We start from the raw sequence: 18,139 nt of genomic DNA, 5'->3' as shown, positions 1-18,139 counted from the left end.
TAAAGACTACAAATATCTTGTATACATTATTCCAAGTCTGTACTATATTAACTAGTCTGGTCCAATAAATCTACTAGGTATAATTCCATCCTCTAATAACATGAACACTATACGGGGCAAGAAATTTAAAGGGTACTAGTACTGGAATGTATTGTAAACCCTAAAATCTCAATTCAAAGCTAACAAGGGTTTTAAACTAATGAAGTCATTAATACCTGGCGTTGTAGTGGCATCTGTACAAATTTGCCATCTACTTTCTTTCCAAGCCAGGTATGTCTTCCAATTCCCCCCCTTGTCCTTAATATTTACTTGATCTATAATAGAAAACCTAAAGGTGTGGTCTGTACCTTTATCAAAAATGTGTCTATATAAAAGTCTTGCTTGTTTATCTTGTAAATGTGTTAGGTATATCCGTGTCTTGATCTTCCTTTCCGTTTTGCCTATATAATAGGCGGACACTTTATACAATTGGCAATGTACACTACGCTGTGAATTGCAATTGCCTGGAATACAAGTTATCTTGGTGTGCGTGATGTTCTCTACTCTAATGGTAAGTGTGGTGTTGATGAACTTACATTGATTACAACATCCACATTTACTAGTCCCTTTAATGCTCCTAGCTCTTTCACTCTTCATTCCACATTCCAATATATTTTTGATGTTGTTTCCAGTTTTATACACAGTACATATCTCTGTTCCAACTATATTCCCCAGGGTGCCCGCAGAGATAATAGTACTCCAATACTTCTTCAGAATGTCCGTAATCAAGTTAACAAAGGGATTAAATCTAATCACGCAAACCATCTTGTTTGAAGTCGAACTTGATGTACTCTGTATTAGGGTAGGACTGCCTAAAAGTGGTTTGTATTTAAGCCCCCATTGTGCTTTGACATAAGTAGTGATGTTGTCCAATAACTTCTTAGGATAGCCTCTGTCAATAAAAGATGAGAGATAAAGGCAAGTTCACTATTCATGTCTTCAAAAGTAGATGACATTCTAGCTGCTCTGATACACTGGCCCTTCACAATATTTTTGAAGATGTGTCGTGGATGGCAGCTAGTGAAATGAATATAGTCGTTGGAAAAGGTGGGCTTCCTGTATAGTCTGGAAATGAATCCGGTACCAGTATTACCTATCCAGGTGTCCAAGTATGATATACCCTTATTGTCGTGCTGGTACGTGAATCTCAAAAAATCAGTGGTGTTGTTAAGGTGTTCCACAAAGGTGGGTATCATGTCTGTTGGTCCGGTCCAAATAATAAACACATCATCCAAAAATCTGGTGTATAGCCGGATGTGTTTGTAATATTCACAAGTGAATAAATGTACATTTTCCCACTCTAACATTACCAAATTGGCAAAAATGGGGGCGCAAGATGCTCCCATGGCCACCCCTCGAGATTGTCTAAAAAGTTCGCCTTGATGTTCAATGTAATTGTGTTCCAACACCAAACTCATCATGCCCATAATCAGATTCACTCTTTCCCAGCTGCTTCCTAAATACTTGCTTAAACTACTATGGAAATAGTCTAGTCCTATGTTCACCGGGATGCTGGAAAAAAGATCTTGCACGTCAATAGTTAAGAACGTCAGGTTTTCATCCCACATGTCCCTAGTAACTTTACTCAAAAAGTCCCATGAATCTTTGACCAAGTGGTTGACCTTGCTGTAAATAGGTTCCTATCTAATGTGATAAACAGTGAACAATACTCTCATGCACCATTATGCATTATCATGCATTATTATGCTTTTTCAAGCATTTTATATAAGTGATTATATATGCATATGCTTTTCTTTTAGAGCACACCAAATGTTTTGGACAAGTAGTTCAGCATGTTTGCATTATATACATTTCTACATTTTTGTATTATATACATTTTTGTATTTCAGTATTTTAGCATTTTAATGAGTTCGGTCTTTGGATTTAGGATTAATATATTTAATTAGAGTTTGGCGCCTAAACAGGTATTTAAAGTTTGATTTGATGCCTTGTTAATGGTTCTGAAGAAATCTGCATTTTAGCAGATGAAAGCGCTCAACCTTTGTGACTTCTACAATAAAGTGTTATCCGTGGACTTTACTGGCTTCGAGTGATTTGGATCTACTCTGTTCTGTTCATTCTTTTCACTAGTTGGATTATTCTACATTGTCTACTGTTACATATACAAACTGAGGCAAAGTGCTCTAGCAAGCTTACATTTAGGAAGTCAGGTTTTGCTGCTTTTTGAATGTCTAAAGAAACAAAATTTGTGTTGCTGGGGCAAGTTTATTCAATTTTTTTTTACTTATAATTCAATCTAAGACAAACACTCCTGAGGTGTGGATCACTTGATTCTGGATTGTAAGAGGGTAGTAATAAAAGATTTCAAGCCTATGAATCAGAGTGAGATGGTACTGTAGATGCAACATCTCCATTCACAGATGCTGCAGCTATTTTGTGGACCTGAAGAAGTTAGATAATTACGTACTCCTTAATGAGTTGTTGGGGGTTCTACAACAATGATGTCCCGTGGCCAGTGTTGCAAGCCATTTCAACTCTATACTGGTAAAAAGTACAGTTGTGTACACCTACTATAAATGTAGATGTTCGAGTGTCTTCACTGTTGCAGTCATGACTGCAGGGTTCTCCCCTGCTGGCAGGCAGCCCTCGGTCGGCCAGAATCCCAAAGTCTGGATCCGGCGTCGGCTGTTCAACCATGCTCCCTGACGTCAGAGCGCCAGGAGTACAAAGCTGACAGCCGACGCCATCTTCTCCAGATTTTCTTGCCCTAGATGTCAGGAGTCCCAAAATGAAAAAGGTCCCATAACCTTTGCAAATACACCTCAGAAGAATGGTGAAAAAAGGAAATACACAAAAGTAAAAATAAGAGGGGACAGGAGGGAGGGAAACCCAGACTGCAACAGTGAAGACACTCGAACATCTACATTTATGGTAGGTGTACACAACTGTACTATGTTCATCGTGTTTCACTGTTGCAGTCATGACTGTAGGGTAGAATCCCAAAGCTGAAAAAAAAGGAGGAGGTCATAAAGAGGAAGGGGCGGCTAAAAGGCCCTGCAAGACTGCAGAGGCAAAGCCTGCCCTAGACTTAGAGTAGAGAGGTAGATTGTAGTGCTTAGAAAATGTATGCACTGAACTCCAAGTTGCAGCTTCCAAAATGTCCTTGGTAGGAACTCCCCTGAGGAAGGCCGCAGAAGTGGCAGCAGCTCTGGTGGAATGAGTCCGTATACTCCCTGGGATTTGCTTTCCATGGTGAGAATAACAAAATCTGATTCCATGAGCAATCCATTTAGAAATAGTCTGTTTTGAAATGGCTTTACCTTGGGAACTTGAAGCATAAGAGACAAACAATTGTTCTGATTTTCTGATGTCCTTGGTTCTGTTCAGGTAAAAACGTAGCTGTCTGTGCACATCCAAGGAATGTAAGATCCTTTCCCCTTTATTTTGAGGAGTGGGGAAAAAGGTTGGCAAGTGAATAGTTTGATTTAAAGCCACTTTGGAAACCACCTTAGGCATGAAGGTAGGATTAGTCCTCAAAGATACCCTGTCTTGATGAAAAATAATATAAGGTTCCACAGCCATAAGAGCTTGTAACTCTGAAACTATCCTGGCAGAGGTTAGGGCTAACAGGATGGCTGTCTTCCAAGATAAAAACTTGATGTCAGAAGAGGCAGCAGGCTCAAAAGGAGGCAAGGTTAGTTTTTCCAAAACATAGTTGAGATCCCAAGCAGGAATAGGAGGAGATCTAGGAGGTCTTAAGTTCTTAGCTCCTCTGAGAAACTGTCGCATGAGTTGGTGGGAAAAGATGGAAGGGTCTGTATTATAATGAGCAGAAATAGCAGAGGCATGTATCTTAATGGAAGAGAAAGAGAGACCCTTATGTAAGAGATCTGTCAAGTAAAGTAAAATTAAAGTAATGTTAGGAAGAAGAGGATCAGAATCCTGAGCCTGCATCCAGGAACAAAATCTTTTCCATTTTCCTGCATAAGATTTTCTAGTGCTAGGACATCTGGCTTCTAAAATGACATCCATAACCTGCTTGGGCAGTAAAGAAGAAATCAAAGGCCCTGGATTAACCAGGCCGCCAGGCTGAGAGTTCTGACATGGGAGTGTAGAACCTGACCCTGATGTTGAGACAGAAGGTTCGGAGACTGAGGTAAAACCCAAGGGGGCTCCAGGCATAGGTTTTTTAGAGTTGGATACCAAAACTGCCGAGGCCAATTTGGAGCCAACAAGATTATCATCTTGGGCTTGTCCTGTTTTATCTTCAATAAAACCCGTGGAAGAAGAGGAAGAGGCGGAAAGGCATATCCCGAGAGGTTCCTCCAACTGAATGACAGGGCGTCCACTTTCCAAGCTTCTCTGTGGAAAGACCTGGTGCAAAAAGTCTGTAGTTGATGATTGAGATGGGATGCAAAGAGGTCTATGTGAGGACATCCCCAGACTGCTGTTATCATCCTGAATATTGTGGTGTCCATCATCCACTCGTGTGGATCCGAAAGATTTCTACTCAGACTGTCTACCAGGAAGTTTTGTTTTCCTGGTAGAAACTGAGCTTGAAGATCCAGATTGCAAGCTAGAGCTGTGTTCCATAGATCCATGACTAGTCTGCAAAGGGGGTAGGAATGAGATCCCCCTTGCTTGTTTATGTACCACATAACTGTGGTGTTGTCTGTCCGTATTAACAGTTGTCCTGGTTGTAGAAGATTCCTGAAGGCCAATAGAGCTTTCTGAACGGCTAACATTTCCTTTAGATTGATATGCAGGTGCTTCTGATCCTTTGTCCAAAGGCCCTGCAAACAATTGCCCTGAAAATGGGCTCCCCAAGCATAATCCAAGGCGCCCGTGGTTAGAATCTGAGAGGCAGGAGGCAGACGGAAGGGCTTCCCTTTGTTTAGAGCACATGCCCTGGACCACCAAAGAAATTCCTTTTGAAGGCAAGGAAGGACGGAGATCAGTATGTCCAAACTGTGGCAATGCTGAGACCATACACTTTTTAGGTACCACTGTATTTTCCTCATGTGTAGTCTCGCAATATGGTACGAGAAGGATGCAGGAGGCCATGTAACCCAAAGCCTGCAGGAATTTCCTTGCAGATAGATGGGTTAAAGATGCCAAGGTTCTGAAAGTTGAAGCCAGCTGTAACTGTTTTTTGGATGTCAGAAATGCCATCTGGGTTGTAGTGTTTAGAAGTGCACCCAGAAAAGTTATCTGTTGAGATGGTGTCAAATTTGACTTTTTTATGTTTACAGAGAATCCCAGGAACTTGAGGAGGTTCTGTACAAATTCTAGATGCTGGAGTAAGACATCCTTGCTGTCTGCCTGAATTAGACAATCGTCCAGATAAGGGTAAATTTGAATTCCCTTGAGTTTGCAGTAAGCTACTACTGGAGCCAGGCATTTGGTGAAGACCCTGGGCGCAGTAGATGATCCAAAGGGCAGCGCAGAGAATTGAAAGTGCCTCGATCTGGCTTTGAACCTGAGGTATTTTCTGCGATCCTGCCTGATGGGAATGTGTAAATATGCCTCCTTTAAATCCAAAGTTACCATCCATGCATTTTGGACAGCACTGGAAGTAGCTGCTGTAGAGTAAGCATCTTGAATTTTGGAATCTCTAGAAAGGTGTTCAAGACCGACATATCCAGAATGGGTCTCCATGAGTTTTGCTTCCTTGGGACTAGAAAAAGCCTTGAATAAAAACCTTTTCCCATCTCTGAAAGAGGAACTAGTTCTATGGCATTCATAGACAAAAGAGCTTCCACCTGGTTTAAGGCCTCCGTCCATTGATGTTTTGGAAGGTCTGGCCATCTGCTTGGCCTTGGCAAGGTATGAAAATGGAATTTGTAACCTCTTAAAACCACATCCAAAACCCATTTGTCTTGGGTTATATGAGTCCAATTTTGATAAAAAAGAGAGAGTTTTCCTCCGAGAGGGGCTTCCAGACAAGAAGTTCCTGTAGCCCAACAGAGGGAGTCATTGAGTTTGTTTCCTTTGAGATTGTGACCTGTCCTCTCCTCCCCTAGGGGTGGAAGCAGTCCACTGTCTTGGTCTATAAGCAGCTTGTGTTTGAGGCCTCCCTCTGGAACGTCTATATCTACCCCTCTGAGGCCTGTCAGAAGTGGGAAAGGACCAATTTTATGAAGGCCAATTCCTGCTAAATCTAGGAGGTTGTACTTGTAAGAAATCTTTAACTGTTTGCATGGAATTCGCCTTATCCTCCATCTTTTTAATCACCTCTTCAGCTTTTGATCCAAACAAAACATTATGCTGAACAGGAGCATCCAATAATTTAGCCTTTACTTGTTCAGGTAAATTTTGTTCCTTTAGCCATGCATGCCTTCTAATGACTGTGCCAGAGGCCGCAGCCCTACAAGAAGCCTCCAAGGCATCAAATCCACAGTGTAAACTATGCTTCCCAACCTGTTCAGTGGCATGCAATAAGTCATGTAATTCCTTATCATCTGCACAGGCAGAAATGGAAGTAAGCTTTTGTTTTAAGACAGACAATAGAAATTGCTGGCATTTAAACATATGAAACTGACAGTTTAAAGCCCTAATGGACAAAGTAGCAGAAGTGTACACCTTTTTGCCCCATCTTTCTAAGGATCGAGAATCCTTTTCAGTAGGAATGGGATTTTTGGCAGAAGTGGCCTTAACTCCCTTAGGACCCTGAGAAATGGTTTCAGGGTCAGCAGAAGGGTTCTTGTATAAAAACTGATGGGAATCAGGAACCCTGTAATATCTATCAGGCTTAACAGGAGCAGGAGGAAAAGAGTCAGGGGTTAAGTTAGCCTCCGAAAAGGCATCATCCACAATATCCAAAACAGGAGGAATAGGCAGGGGTCTATGTTGGGGAAGAAGAAGAAATTCCCTCAGTCTTTTCTTGGATTCCGAAAACTCCTGTCCTTCCCAATGGAAATGTTCCCTCATTTCATGCAAAGTTTCCCCAAAAGAGAAATCCTCAGGGGGAGAAGCAGAAGGAATGGATTCTTCAGCATCAGAATCCTCATAAGGAGGGAAAGAATACTCCTGATCAGAAGAAGAAACTGAGGAAACAGAAGCCTGATCAGAGGAATCATAAGAAACATCCTGCCTTGGCCTTTTGTCTGGAGGGGGATGAGAACCCCTAATCATAGTAATTAAATCCTCCACCATCTTGAGTAACTGTTTCTGTGACTTGGGAGCCGGTTCAGAAGAGGCCTGTGTTGAAGTCTTTGACTTTGAAGGAGTCTTTGCCTTTGTCTTTGGCTTTGCCTTTATTAGTAGCTGAGTAGGCCTGAAAACTCCTTCGGAAGCCGGTACCTGCACAGCGGCTCCGGACCCATCCGAAGGAGCACTGTCCGAAGGTCCTGCAACAGAAATATTTAAAGGCCTGGTTGGCTCCTCATGAGAGTCCGTTTCGGCCATCGGTTCTGAAATGGCCGACGACAGGGGCTGCAAAAGCGCCTCACTGACGACGGCCGAACCTGAAGCTGGCTCCGCTTGTGCGTTATCATCAGATTTGGACCTCGGAGGCCTGTCTTTATCCTTGCAACGTTTGTGAACTCCGGTAGCCGGGACCGTATCCAATGACATTTTGTAGTTAAAGCACCTACCGAAGTAATGAAAAGCAAAATCGTATCTTCGCTTAATTGTACGTTGATTGAATCTAGCACAAAACCGACAACTAGCTACATCGTGGTCAGGGCCCAAGCAAGGAATACAGTAAGAATGAAAATCCTTATGAGGTATTTGCTTCCCACATGAAATACAATTATTAACTTTTTCTGACATCGGAGTGGAGCAAGAAAAAAGTTTCCCCAACGGGGTACTTAGCTTTGAGTGGAGAAGAAAGTCTTCGGACCGAAGTATATCAGTAAAATTCGTCAGGAGTCAGCCGACCGGCACTTGCGAACTGCTATCACCACACGGAAAGAAAAACTGGAGAAGATGGCGTCGGCTGTCGGCTTTGTACTCCTGGCGCTCTGACGTCAGGGAGCATGGTTGAACAGCCGACGCCGGACCCAGACTTTGGGATTCTGGCCGACCGAGGGCTGCCTGCCGGCAGGGGAGAACCCTACAGTCATGACTGCAACAGTTAAACACGATGAACATCAAGACTTGGAGCTGTATCTTGTTTTGTGTGCCTTTTTTTTTCTCCTGCTGCCTGCATTGCCCCATTTGTTCCTCCTTCACTGAGGACAAAAGATTACTGACATAGGTTTTGTCTTATTTTAGCCCTAGTTCCATGGCACATGGCCAGCATCTTCCTGCATGAAGCAGAACCTCTTGCTAAAACATACTATACAGGAAATGTGGTACTGCAACTACTAACAAACGTTCTACTGGCAAGGTAACTCTAGGAAGAGGAATCTAGGTACACAAAGAAGGAGGAATAACACCAACTCTTACCTTGTTGATGAATTTCCTTGTGCTGTTCCTGTATCACAGCTAAGAGTTTTTCCTGTTGATCTAAGAGCCGCTTTTGCTGTTCTTGTTGTTCCTTAATAACCTGGAGTAAAACGGCATGATCCAGCATCTCTGCTTTGCCAGCTTCTGTTTAAAAGTGAAAATAATTGCATTACTCAAAAGGAAAATACAAGAACAAAACACAAATAAATATACAAACAATCATTTTCCTTTGAGGAATGTTAGGATTCTAATACCTGTCTGTACTCTGACTCTTAACTCCAGGTTAGACATTCAGATTTCACCTTCTGTCTCACAGAATACATGTACTTCGCAAACTGATGTTGCCCTATATGTCTCCTTTAGTGCAAAAATGACGTAAACAAGATCACTGCTCAAGAAATATGACCATGTTGCAGACCTGTGAAGCAATGATGCATATACAGCAGTACTACTACTACTACCAGCACATTTCCATATGGGAGATTATGTTAGACTAATTTCAAATACTGAAACTCTGGAAGGCGTATCAGGGAAGACTAATGAGCATTGCCTGTATGTATTTCAGTAAAGCTTTCAGCATTATTACTGAAGTTTATTCACAAAACGTAACTGTGTAACAAGATGGTTAAAGAAAAAGAAGCAAAGGAAGTGATATGATGATTTAAAGAAATGCTTGAAGGTTCAATAATGGAACTGTGCCTCTTCATTTCATAAGTGACACTAAAGTCCTAACAGTCAGGAGGTAACATGCATCTGTTTCTTTCTAAAGACACATACATCTGTAACAAGGCAAATATTCAGGTTTGTGTATTTGTGTCTATTTTGCTGGCTAAGTTGTCATCCATTTTCAGTTTAGCCTGGGGAAGGTAAAAAGCCTCAAAAGACACAAAACAAGACATACAAAGAATCGTGCATATGCAAAAAGAAAAGCGTGTGTGTACATGTGTGATCAGGTGCAGGATGTTAGGTTTAGCACACGTGTGCTAGCCCAAAACATGCCCCTAAACCCAGCCCTACACATTACCTTAGAAAACTCCATTTTCTAACAGTAATACTAAATATAACACTTGGACATACTTGCTATACATAATCACACATGTACAACACTAAAACTATCCCCTAACTTAACCCTTGCTTTAACCCAAACCCAAAAACACTTGTACATACACTCCCACCCCAAAAACTGAACCATTTACATGCACTGACAACACTCACACTTGCTAAATTGAATGTTCTACAAAACCATTACACAGTTCACTTGGTTGAGCAAATGAATGAATGTCCAAGTGAAGTGCAATCATGCATATATTACACATAATACAAAGTACATATGCATGAGTAGTATGCAGGGAAATTAAGAAAACATCAGATACAGACTAGCCTAGTAAAGACAGCTTTTTGAATGGCTGCATAGTTTGCACAGTCAAGGATACAGTCATTCTTCTGTGCAAGCTGGCTACCTAGCTGGGATTGCAGCTCCAGACCTCTTATATAACCACAGCCTATAACATGATGGAAGACAAATTCAACAGAACTTTTAGTTATGTACTTACCATAACTTTAGATGTTTGGGATCCATCTCGCCTACATTCTGTACTGATGGGCTCGGAGCTGATCCCTCGGCTCCGACTCGGCACGCTATGCTATAGAGCGAAGCCTCTTATTGGCTGAGCTATTCTCTATCCCAGGATGCACCACCACTAATCCCCCAGATCTTGTTTGTCCGCATTCATGCACACATACATAACTTGTTTATATAACATTGCCAGATGTTTCAAGATGAAACAATAGGATTCGGACCGTCCGATCTCTTCTGATCTCCAAGGAAGGGGGAAGGAGGGTGGGTTATTAGAATGTAGAGATGGATCCCAAACATCTAAAGTTATGGTAAGTACATAACTAAAAGATGTTATGTGATCCTATCTCGCCTACATTCTGTACTGATGGGACAGCGTCCCTAGCACCTAAACCCTGGGTGGCTCACTGGAAAACACTCCTGAGCACTGTGGAACCAAATGAAGCTTGCCCCCGAGATGCCACATCCAATTTGTAGTGGGAAATGAAAGTGTGTGGGGAAGACCACGTAGCCGCAGCACAAATGTCACTAATGGCAAGCTTAGAATGGAATGCTATTGATGTAGCCATAGCTCTTGTAGAGTGAGCTTTGACAGAGGTCGTAAGCTCTTTATTAGAAGAGGAATAAGCTTGACTAATACAGTTCCTGATCCATTTGTCAATAGTGACCTTTGTGATGGCTTTGCCCAATTTATTATCCGAAAAGGACACAAACAATTGATCTGTTTTCCTTGTTTGTTTGGTCCTATCTAAATAAAAACGCAATTGCCTGTGGACATCTAATGTGTGGAATATGTATTCCGCTTTGTTTGAGTACTTTGGAAAGAAAACTGGAAGTTCTAATGACTGTTGTAGACAAAAACTGGAACAAACTTTAGGGACAAAGGATGGATTTGGCCTGAGAGATACTCTATCTTTGTGAAAGACCAGGTACGGAGGTTTTACAGACAAAGCTTGAAGCTCTGAAACCCTTCTGGCAGAAGTAATCACGACCAGAAAGGCAGTTTTCCACGATAGAAATTTCAAATCACATGTTGCTGCCGGTTCAAAGGGGGAGGAAGTTAAGGCACGTAACATCACATCGAGATCCCATGGAGGAGCAGGATGAGAAATCGGAGGTCGTAAAAGCACAGCACCTTTCATGAAGGTCTTACACAATCTGTTGCTCATTAAAGGTGGGTTTATAGATTCATGAAAATTGGAAATAGCTGCCAATTGCACCTTGATGGTAGAGACTGAAGAACCTTGATTGAATAGGGAAGTTAGAAATTTCAGGACTTCCGATACAGGAATAGTGATGGGATCCAGACCCCGGAGTTGAGCCCAAATAGCAAATCTCTTCCATTTGCTAGTATACAATTTCTTAGTGGCAGACTTGTGGGCCGAAGATAAGATATGTATGACTTCCGGGTCTAAGGTATGATTCCTGACTATAGTCGGAAGAGGAGGAGCCAAGCTGTTAATTTCAAGGTGTGGAGGGACTGGTGGAGTAGTCCCGACTGATGAACTAATAGGTCCGGGATCTGATCCAGGAACCATGGACCGTCCAATGCATATTTCCGAAGATAGGGGAACCATACCTGGCGAGGCCAGTAAGGAGCAACTAAGATCATTTTGCTCCCCAAGTGAGACTCCTTTTGGATCACTCTGGGAAGGAGGGGAACTGGGGGAAAAGCGTATAGCAAGCCGGTGGGCCAAGGATGGGCTAGTGCGTCCATAGTGCTCTCCCCCGGAGCCGGAATGAGGGAGAAGAACTTTTTGCACTTTGCGTTCAGTGGGGTTGCGAAGAGGTCGCAACAAGGAATTCCCCATTTGCTGAAAATCTGAGTTGCAACTGTATTGTTCAGAGACCACTCGTGAGGAGAGAGGATAGTTCTGCTCAGTCTGTCGGCTATCACATTGGACTTGCCAGGGATGTGAGTCGCCACTAGGAATCATTTGGTCGAGACTGCCCATTCCCAAACTCTCATGGCCTCTCTGCAAAGGGGGTAGGATCTGGTCCCTCCCTGCTTGTTCAGGTACCAGACTACTGACATGTTGTCGGAGTGAATGGCAATTACGCCCTGAGGGAGGTAATCGTGAAGGGCTTGTAGGGACCGAAACACCGCCCTCATTTCTAAAATGTTGATATGTAGGAGGCTCTCTTCCGAATGCCATTTGCCTTGGACTGACCTGCCCAGGGAATGCCCCCCCCACCCCATCTGGGAGGCGTCCGTAGTCAAAGTGGCCACAGGAGGAGGTGGAACAAACGGTCGTCCCTGATCCAGATTGGAGGGCACCAGCCACCAGCAAAGGTCCCGTTTGCAGGTTTCTGTGATCCATATGAGGTGACTGAGAGGGAGATCCTGAAAGGACCACTGTGTTGAAAGAAGCCACTGGAGAATTCTCATGTGCAACCTTGCTAGGGGAACTAGAAGAACCGTGGTGGACATAGATCCCAATAGCTGCAGGACCATTCTGGCTGGGGCTTTGGATCTGAGAAGTAAGGCTCGAACTTGAGCCTGTATGGTTTGTATCCTTTCTGTAGGAAGATAGACCCACATTCGGTTTGAGTCTATCTCTACTCCGATGAATCTTATGCGTTGAGATGGCAGCAACACAGATTTTGGCCAATTGAAGGTGATTCCAAGGGAAGTGCCCAGTGATATTGTGGCTTGTAGGTTCTGCAATAGTAGACGCCTGGAGGTGGCAGTTAGGAGCCAGTCGTCTAGATACGGAAACACCTGGAATCCTAGACTTCTCAGGTGAGCAGTCACGACCGCCAAACATTTGGTGAACACCCTGGGGGCTGTGGTGAGACCAAAGGGCAGCGCGCGGAACTAAAAATGAGTCTCCTAGGCTGAAGCGCAGATGTCTCCTGGACGCCTGATGTACCATGATGTGGTAATAGGCGTCCTTGAGATCTATGGAGCACATCCAAACACCTTTCTCCAGCAGTGGGAGAATGGATTGTAGGGTGACCATTCGGAACTTGGACTTTTTGACTGAACAATTTAGAATGCTGAGATCCAAAATGGGCCTCAAGTCCCCGGTCTTTTTTGGCACCAAAAAGAATCTTGAGTAAGTCCCTAATCCGATCTGGTCTGCGGGGACCGGTTGGATGACTCCTTTTTGAAGCAGCTTTGAGACTTCTAAGGCTGCAATTTCCCGTTGACTGGGTGGCGGGTCTGGGATTTTCTTGGACGGAGGTGGGAAGTGAGAAAAGGGAATGGCGTAACCTCCGGCGATAATTCGAAGCACCCATCGGTCCTGAGTGATACCTTCCCAGGCTTTTAGGTGCCTCAAAAAACGACCCCCGACTGGCTCCGGAGCTGCACAGTCAGGCAATCCCTCAGGGATTGTGAAAGGCTGAAGAGCCACGAAAGGACTCGCGGTCTCCAGTGTTGCGGGGGCCTCTGCCGCCTCTGGGACGGCGTCTTCCAGAAGAATTTCCCCCTCCTCTGCCTCTAGAAGGGGGATCGTCCTGCTGTGAGGGATAAGACTTCTGAGATCTACGGAACCACATTTTCCCTCCTCTTTTAGCCTTGGGGTAAGGCCGAAAGGGAGTGGAAAATCTTGCCCCTACAGCAGTCAAAGTCTTACCTTCTTGCTCGTAGCGGGTCAGTGTGTCCTTTACCTTGGGTCCAAACAAAGAGGACCCATTAAAGGGAGCGTCGGCAAAGGAAGACTTGAAGGCTTCCGCAAAATGACACAGGCGGAGCCAGGCTTGCCTCCGTAGAGCAATGCCTGTACCCACCGCTCTACTCGCCCCCTCGGCCGCATATGAAATGAGCCTCATGGACGAGTTTGATATAGATGACAGCGTAGCCAACCGAGAGCCAACCGTCTGGGCCAGCTGCTCAGGTAGGTTACCCAAGAGGGTATCTGAAAGCTCCTTGATCAGATCCCTCTGAAACCTGGTGAAGTGCGTTAAATAGTTCAGGGATCTTAAGGTAAAGGCCGCTGAACTAAGGGTGCGCTTACCGTACCGATCCATGCTCCTAGACTCCTTATTAGGAGGATGGACGGACGTCGAAGCCTCTGCTACATCTTGTTGGGTAGCAGATGCCACCACCAAGGCATCTACAGCCACACCTTTCGTCAAAAACTCCTTCTCCGGGGGTGCTGACAGGAACTTATTTGGGTGAGCAGGCACCGGTTCCACAGAGTCTGGGTGTTCCCACGCCCTTCGACAGATCAAATCTAGGAGCTCGTCGAAGGGCGGAGACACCCAGGAGGCAGAGGGCTGAGCCCCGAAGGCCTTAAGGAACACCGACTCGTCAGCAGAAGGGGGTTTGGAGTGCCAGCCACCTCATTGTTTGAGGGCTTCCAGGATGTCTGCAAAGGAGACATCATCTGAGGACGACTTAGGGGACCCCTCTGCATCATCAAGATCAGTGTCTGACGTGAGAGACTCATCGAGGGAGTCAACGTGCTTCCTCTTGCACGATCTTTTCCTTGGGGGTTCCTCTGAAGAAGCTTCAGAGGGACCTCCAGGAGGGGGGGAAACCCCAGTGGGGGTGACCTCAGGCCCCGGGGCTCCGCTGTCTAAGGACAGGGGGACTGCCAAAGACCCAGTCTCCATATGCAGGGAAGGTGCTGGTGAGACCGTGGAGGTAGCCAAAGAAGATTTGGCTAACGCACTCCTCATGGCCCTGAAGGCCGGACCACCAGAATCCTGGGAAGGTCCAACCTCCGTGGCCACAACAGTAGACGGTACCCCCGCAGCAGACGCACCGAGAGGAAGGCTTGGGACCGAAAACATCAGTCCCGAAGCATCCCCCCGGGGCCGACAGAGGAGGTCCACGTACCGAACTCCGACTCGAGAGGGGTTGGAGTAAGGGTCGGGGCCGACCCGAAAACCTCCATCGGCTCCAGCAGCACCGCCTCCAATGGTGCCAAGGCTGTTGGAGGAGGAACCATAACTACAGGGTGGGCCATCGGCGCTGGAGCCGAAACTAACTTTTGGAACACAGGAGACTGAAAAAGTCTTAGGAGCACCCTGTCGATGTCCGAATCAGACATCTTGGAGGATCTAGATGAAACCGATCGGGTCCGAACCGACTTCTCCATCGGCTCCAAAGGACTGGGGGACCGGCTCCGAATGGACTCGACCAATATCGGTTCCGAGGGAGATCCCAAAACAATTTCCCTCGGTGCCGAGGAGGGCTTCGGCGCCGAAGGGGAAGAGTCTGAGCCGGCAACTCTCATCAGCTCCAAAATCAGTGGAGCCGATGAAGGTGACCCGCCTCTCAATGCCCCAGTCCCCGGCTCCGAAACCAGAGGAGTCGAGACTGGGGGCATCGAGGCAGACCGTTCCGCCCTCAGCTCAGAAGTCCGTGGAGCCGATGGAGAAGCCTGCCTAGGTTTCTTGGCAGTTGGTTCCGACGGGCTGGTCGGAGCCGACACTTTCTTCTTCTTAGTAGGAGAGGAAGAGGAAGATAAGGCCTCCTCGAAGGAGGGTTTAATCAGCCCTTTCAATATTAATTTATTCTTCCTCTCTTGGAGGACTCTAGATGAAAAGGCGTGACACACGCTACAGGACTCTTGTAGGTGCTTGGCGCCTAAACAATATACGCACGAGGAGTGGTCATCGGTTATAGACATCTTATAACCGCACCTCGTGCACTTTTTGAACCCTGAAGGTCTATGTTCTTTTGACATAATGCCTATCAAAAATCACTAAAACAGTGGAAAGAAGCACTATCTAGTCAGAACAAAGATTTTACCACAATACAAAAAATTTTTTTTTTTTTTTTTTAAAACGATACAAGACAATCTCAGAAAACACTAAAAAGGAGGGCCAAGACCCTCTAACTTAAACAGGTACTTGACCTCCTTGAAAAAATAAGAGAAACTAGCTGAAGAATAGGGGAAGGCCCCTCTAACTTAAACGGGAAACCTTTCCCTTAAACAAACACACAATTTACCACAAAAAACAGTACCAAAACACATGCATACAACAACAATAGCTGTTAAAACAGCTTTTGGGTAAGAATAAGGAATTTCCTGACAGGAAACTTTAGAAAAAAAACAGTACTTAGCTCAGCCAAGTTTGAGACCACGTCCTAGCTTGTAAGCGGCAAACGAGATCTGGGGGATTAGTGGTGGTGCATCCTGGGATAGAGAATAGCTCAGCCAATAAGAGGCTTCGCTCTATAGCATAGCGTGCCGAGTCGGAGCCGAGGGATCGGCTCCGAGCCCATCAGTACAGAATGTAGGCGAGATAGGATCACATAACATCCAGTGTCAATAACGATGAATGCAAACTAGATCCCATATGCTGGGATCAGGTTTACCAGAGACAGATGTCTTTGCATATGACAAATTAGCAAGCTTCAGAGATTTTGTTTCAGATTCCCATGCATGAAGGCATGGACAATGAATACCTTAAACATCCTGTGACAGGAAGACCATCTGTATGCTTTCCCACCCCTACTGCTTTTGTGAAGGATGTTTCAGATGATTAAAATGGAAGGGGCTAAAATCATACTGGTGGTTCTCTGGTAAATGAGACCATGAAAACCATGGCTTTTACAGACACTATAAATGGCAAGAAAGTGCTCTCTTCTGCTCCTGCAGCACACTCATCTACTAAAGGGCAAAGGAACTCTGCTGCACTCCAACTTAAGACTGAGGCTGGCATCAAGGATTCTCTCAGCAAAGTAACGTTAAGGATCAGCAACCAGAGGAGGTGATGAGCATCTTAGAAGAGACCAGAAAGCCTTTCATCAAAAAATCATATTTAGTTAAATGGAAAAGGTTCTTTCTGTGGTGGTCATCAAAAGGGCCCCCCCCCACACACACACACACACACAAGCACAAACTACCTCTGATCCTGCAGTATGTGCCAGAAGTCCTGGAAAAGGGACTTTTGCATGCTTTCATTAAAAAGTACCTTTTAGGCATTGCTGCACGGCTGCCTCTGGACCCTTCCTTGTCCTCACACTCCTTAGTCAAGCAGTTCTAGAAAGAGGTTTTGCATCTTAGGAGACCTATGCCTGTGGGATCTGAACTTCAATGAAAAACTAACTTGAGAGTCTTTTCAGCCAAATTCTTCACTATCATTTAATTTTTTGTCCTGAAAAACACTCTGAGTGCCTGCCCCTTCAGCTAGAAAATTCTCTTAATCTACAGGTCCTCAAGTGCAGAGCACTTTACAGGATCGTTCACAAGAACAGGCTAAACAGTCTTTCATGCCTAAGGAGGTTTCTCAGCGAACACTTAACATGATTATTCACCTTCCAACCTTTATCAAAATCGCTAAGACAGGAGTGTAAGCAGAGCAGCAGCGATATGAAAAGAACGAGACTGATTTGTTATTTTCAGCAACAGTAACTGAGACTATGAAAGCGAAATTTCAACCTGAGTGACTCTGGACTGGACAAATTAAGTGAAAAAAAAAACTGTCATCGATGCTTGCTGACCATCAGCCCAAACCCAGAGTACTCATACATTCTGTCCTTCTCCCTGGGAAAAACTGGCAGAGCCAGGCCATCATTTAGGCAACCAACAGAATGTGGTTTGAGGGTTTTTGCATATTTTAGCTGCATGTTCCCATACATACATGTCTGGTCAAGGGAAGGGGTCATGCAACAGGATGTCTGTGATGGGTGTTCCCTCACTTCTGCAAGGGATATTAGCTTAGAGCAGTCCTGCACATTGACTCCAAAGCATGAGAGATGGTTCTCCCAGTATTCACCAGGGAAATCACACCTTACCTGTGTGTCTCTGAGTACAAGAAACCCTCCCCACCTACTGAGAGTGGTCAGGAGGCCACAACACTTTACTCCCCTCCCTCCCTGCCTGACTCTTCTAGTGCTGATGACACTAACTGGGCTGCAATCAGGTCTCCTTCACTCTGTGCTATGGAGACAGACCATCTGAACTGGAGTTGATTTTGTCCATCTCCGTGTGATAACCTGCTGCAGAAATGGATGGTATTATCTGCATAAAGAACTGTTTGTAATACACCGAATATAAAGATAGGTTGTTGACATTAATGCAGAAAAGAAGTGGACCTGGAAAGGGACTTATCATTATAATAAATGTTGTAAAACAACCAAGTACTGAGCAGGAGTGAGAGTGAGAAAATAACAGAAGATAACAATCCAAGATGTAAAATCCACGTAGTTTATTGCAGACAAGAACAAACGGATAAGCGCTTTCACTGTATCAGCTTCTTCAGATCCAT

The 18,139-nt window shown here is 44.8% G+C and overlaps 1 protein-coding gene across 1 annotated transcript in view; it reads right to left on the bottom strand.

Moving 5' to 3' along the window:
- The window catches only part of SLC38A10 (solute carrier family 38 member 10), a gene marked incomplete in the record, with an annotated part of 1,157,663 nt that overhangs the window by 100,972 nt on the left and 1,038,552 nt on the right, over positions 1–18,139 (bottom strand). Inside the window, 1 exon segment of the mRNA XM_044072422.1 lies at positions 8,392–8,535. Coding sequence (XP_043928357.1) covers positions 8,392–8,535 — 144 coding nt within the window.

Source organism: Protopterus annectens, chromosome 5.part0 (genome assembly GCF_019279795.1).
Source record: "Protopterus annectens isolate FY-2018-M chromosome 5.part0, PAN1.0, whole genome shotgun sequence".
NCBI lineage: Eukaryota > Metazoa > Chordata > Ceratodontiformes > Protopteridae > Protopterus > Protopterus annectens.
The sequence above is the reverse complement of the archived record's forward strand: the minus strand, read 5'-3'. Positions and strand labels throughout refer to the sequence as shown.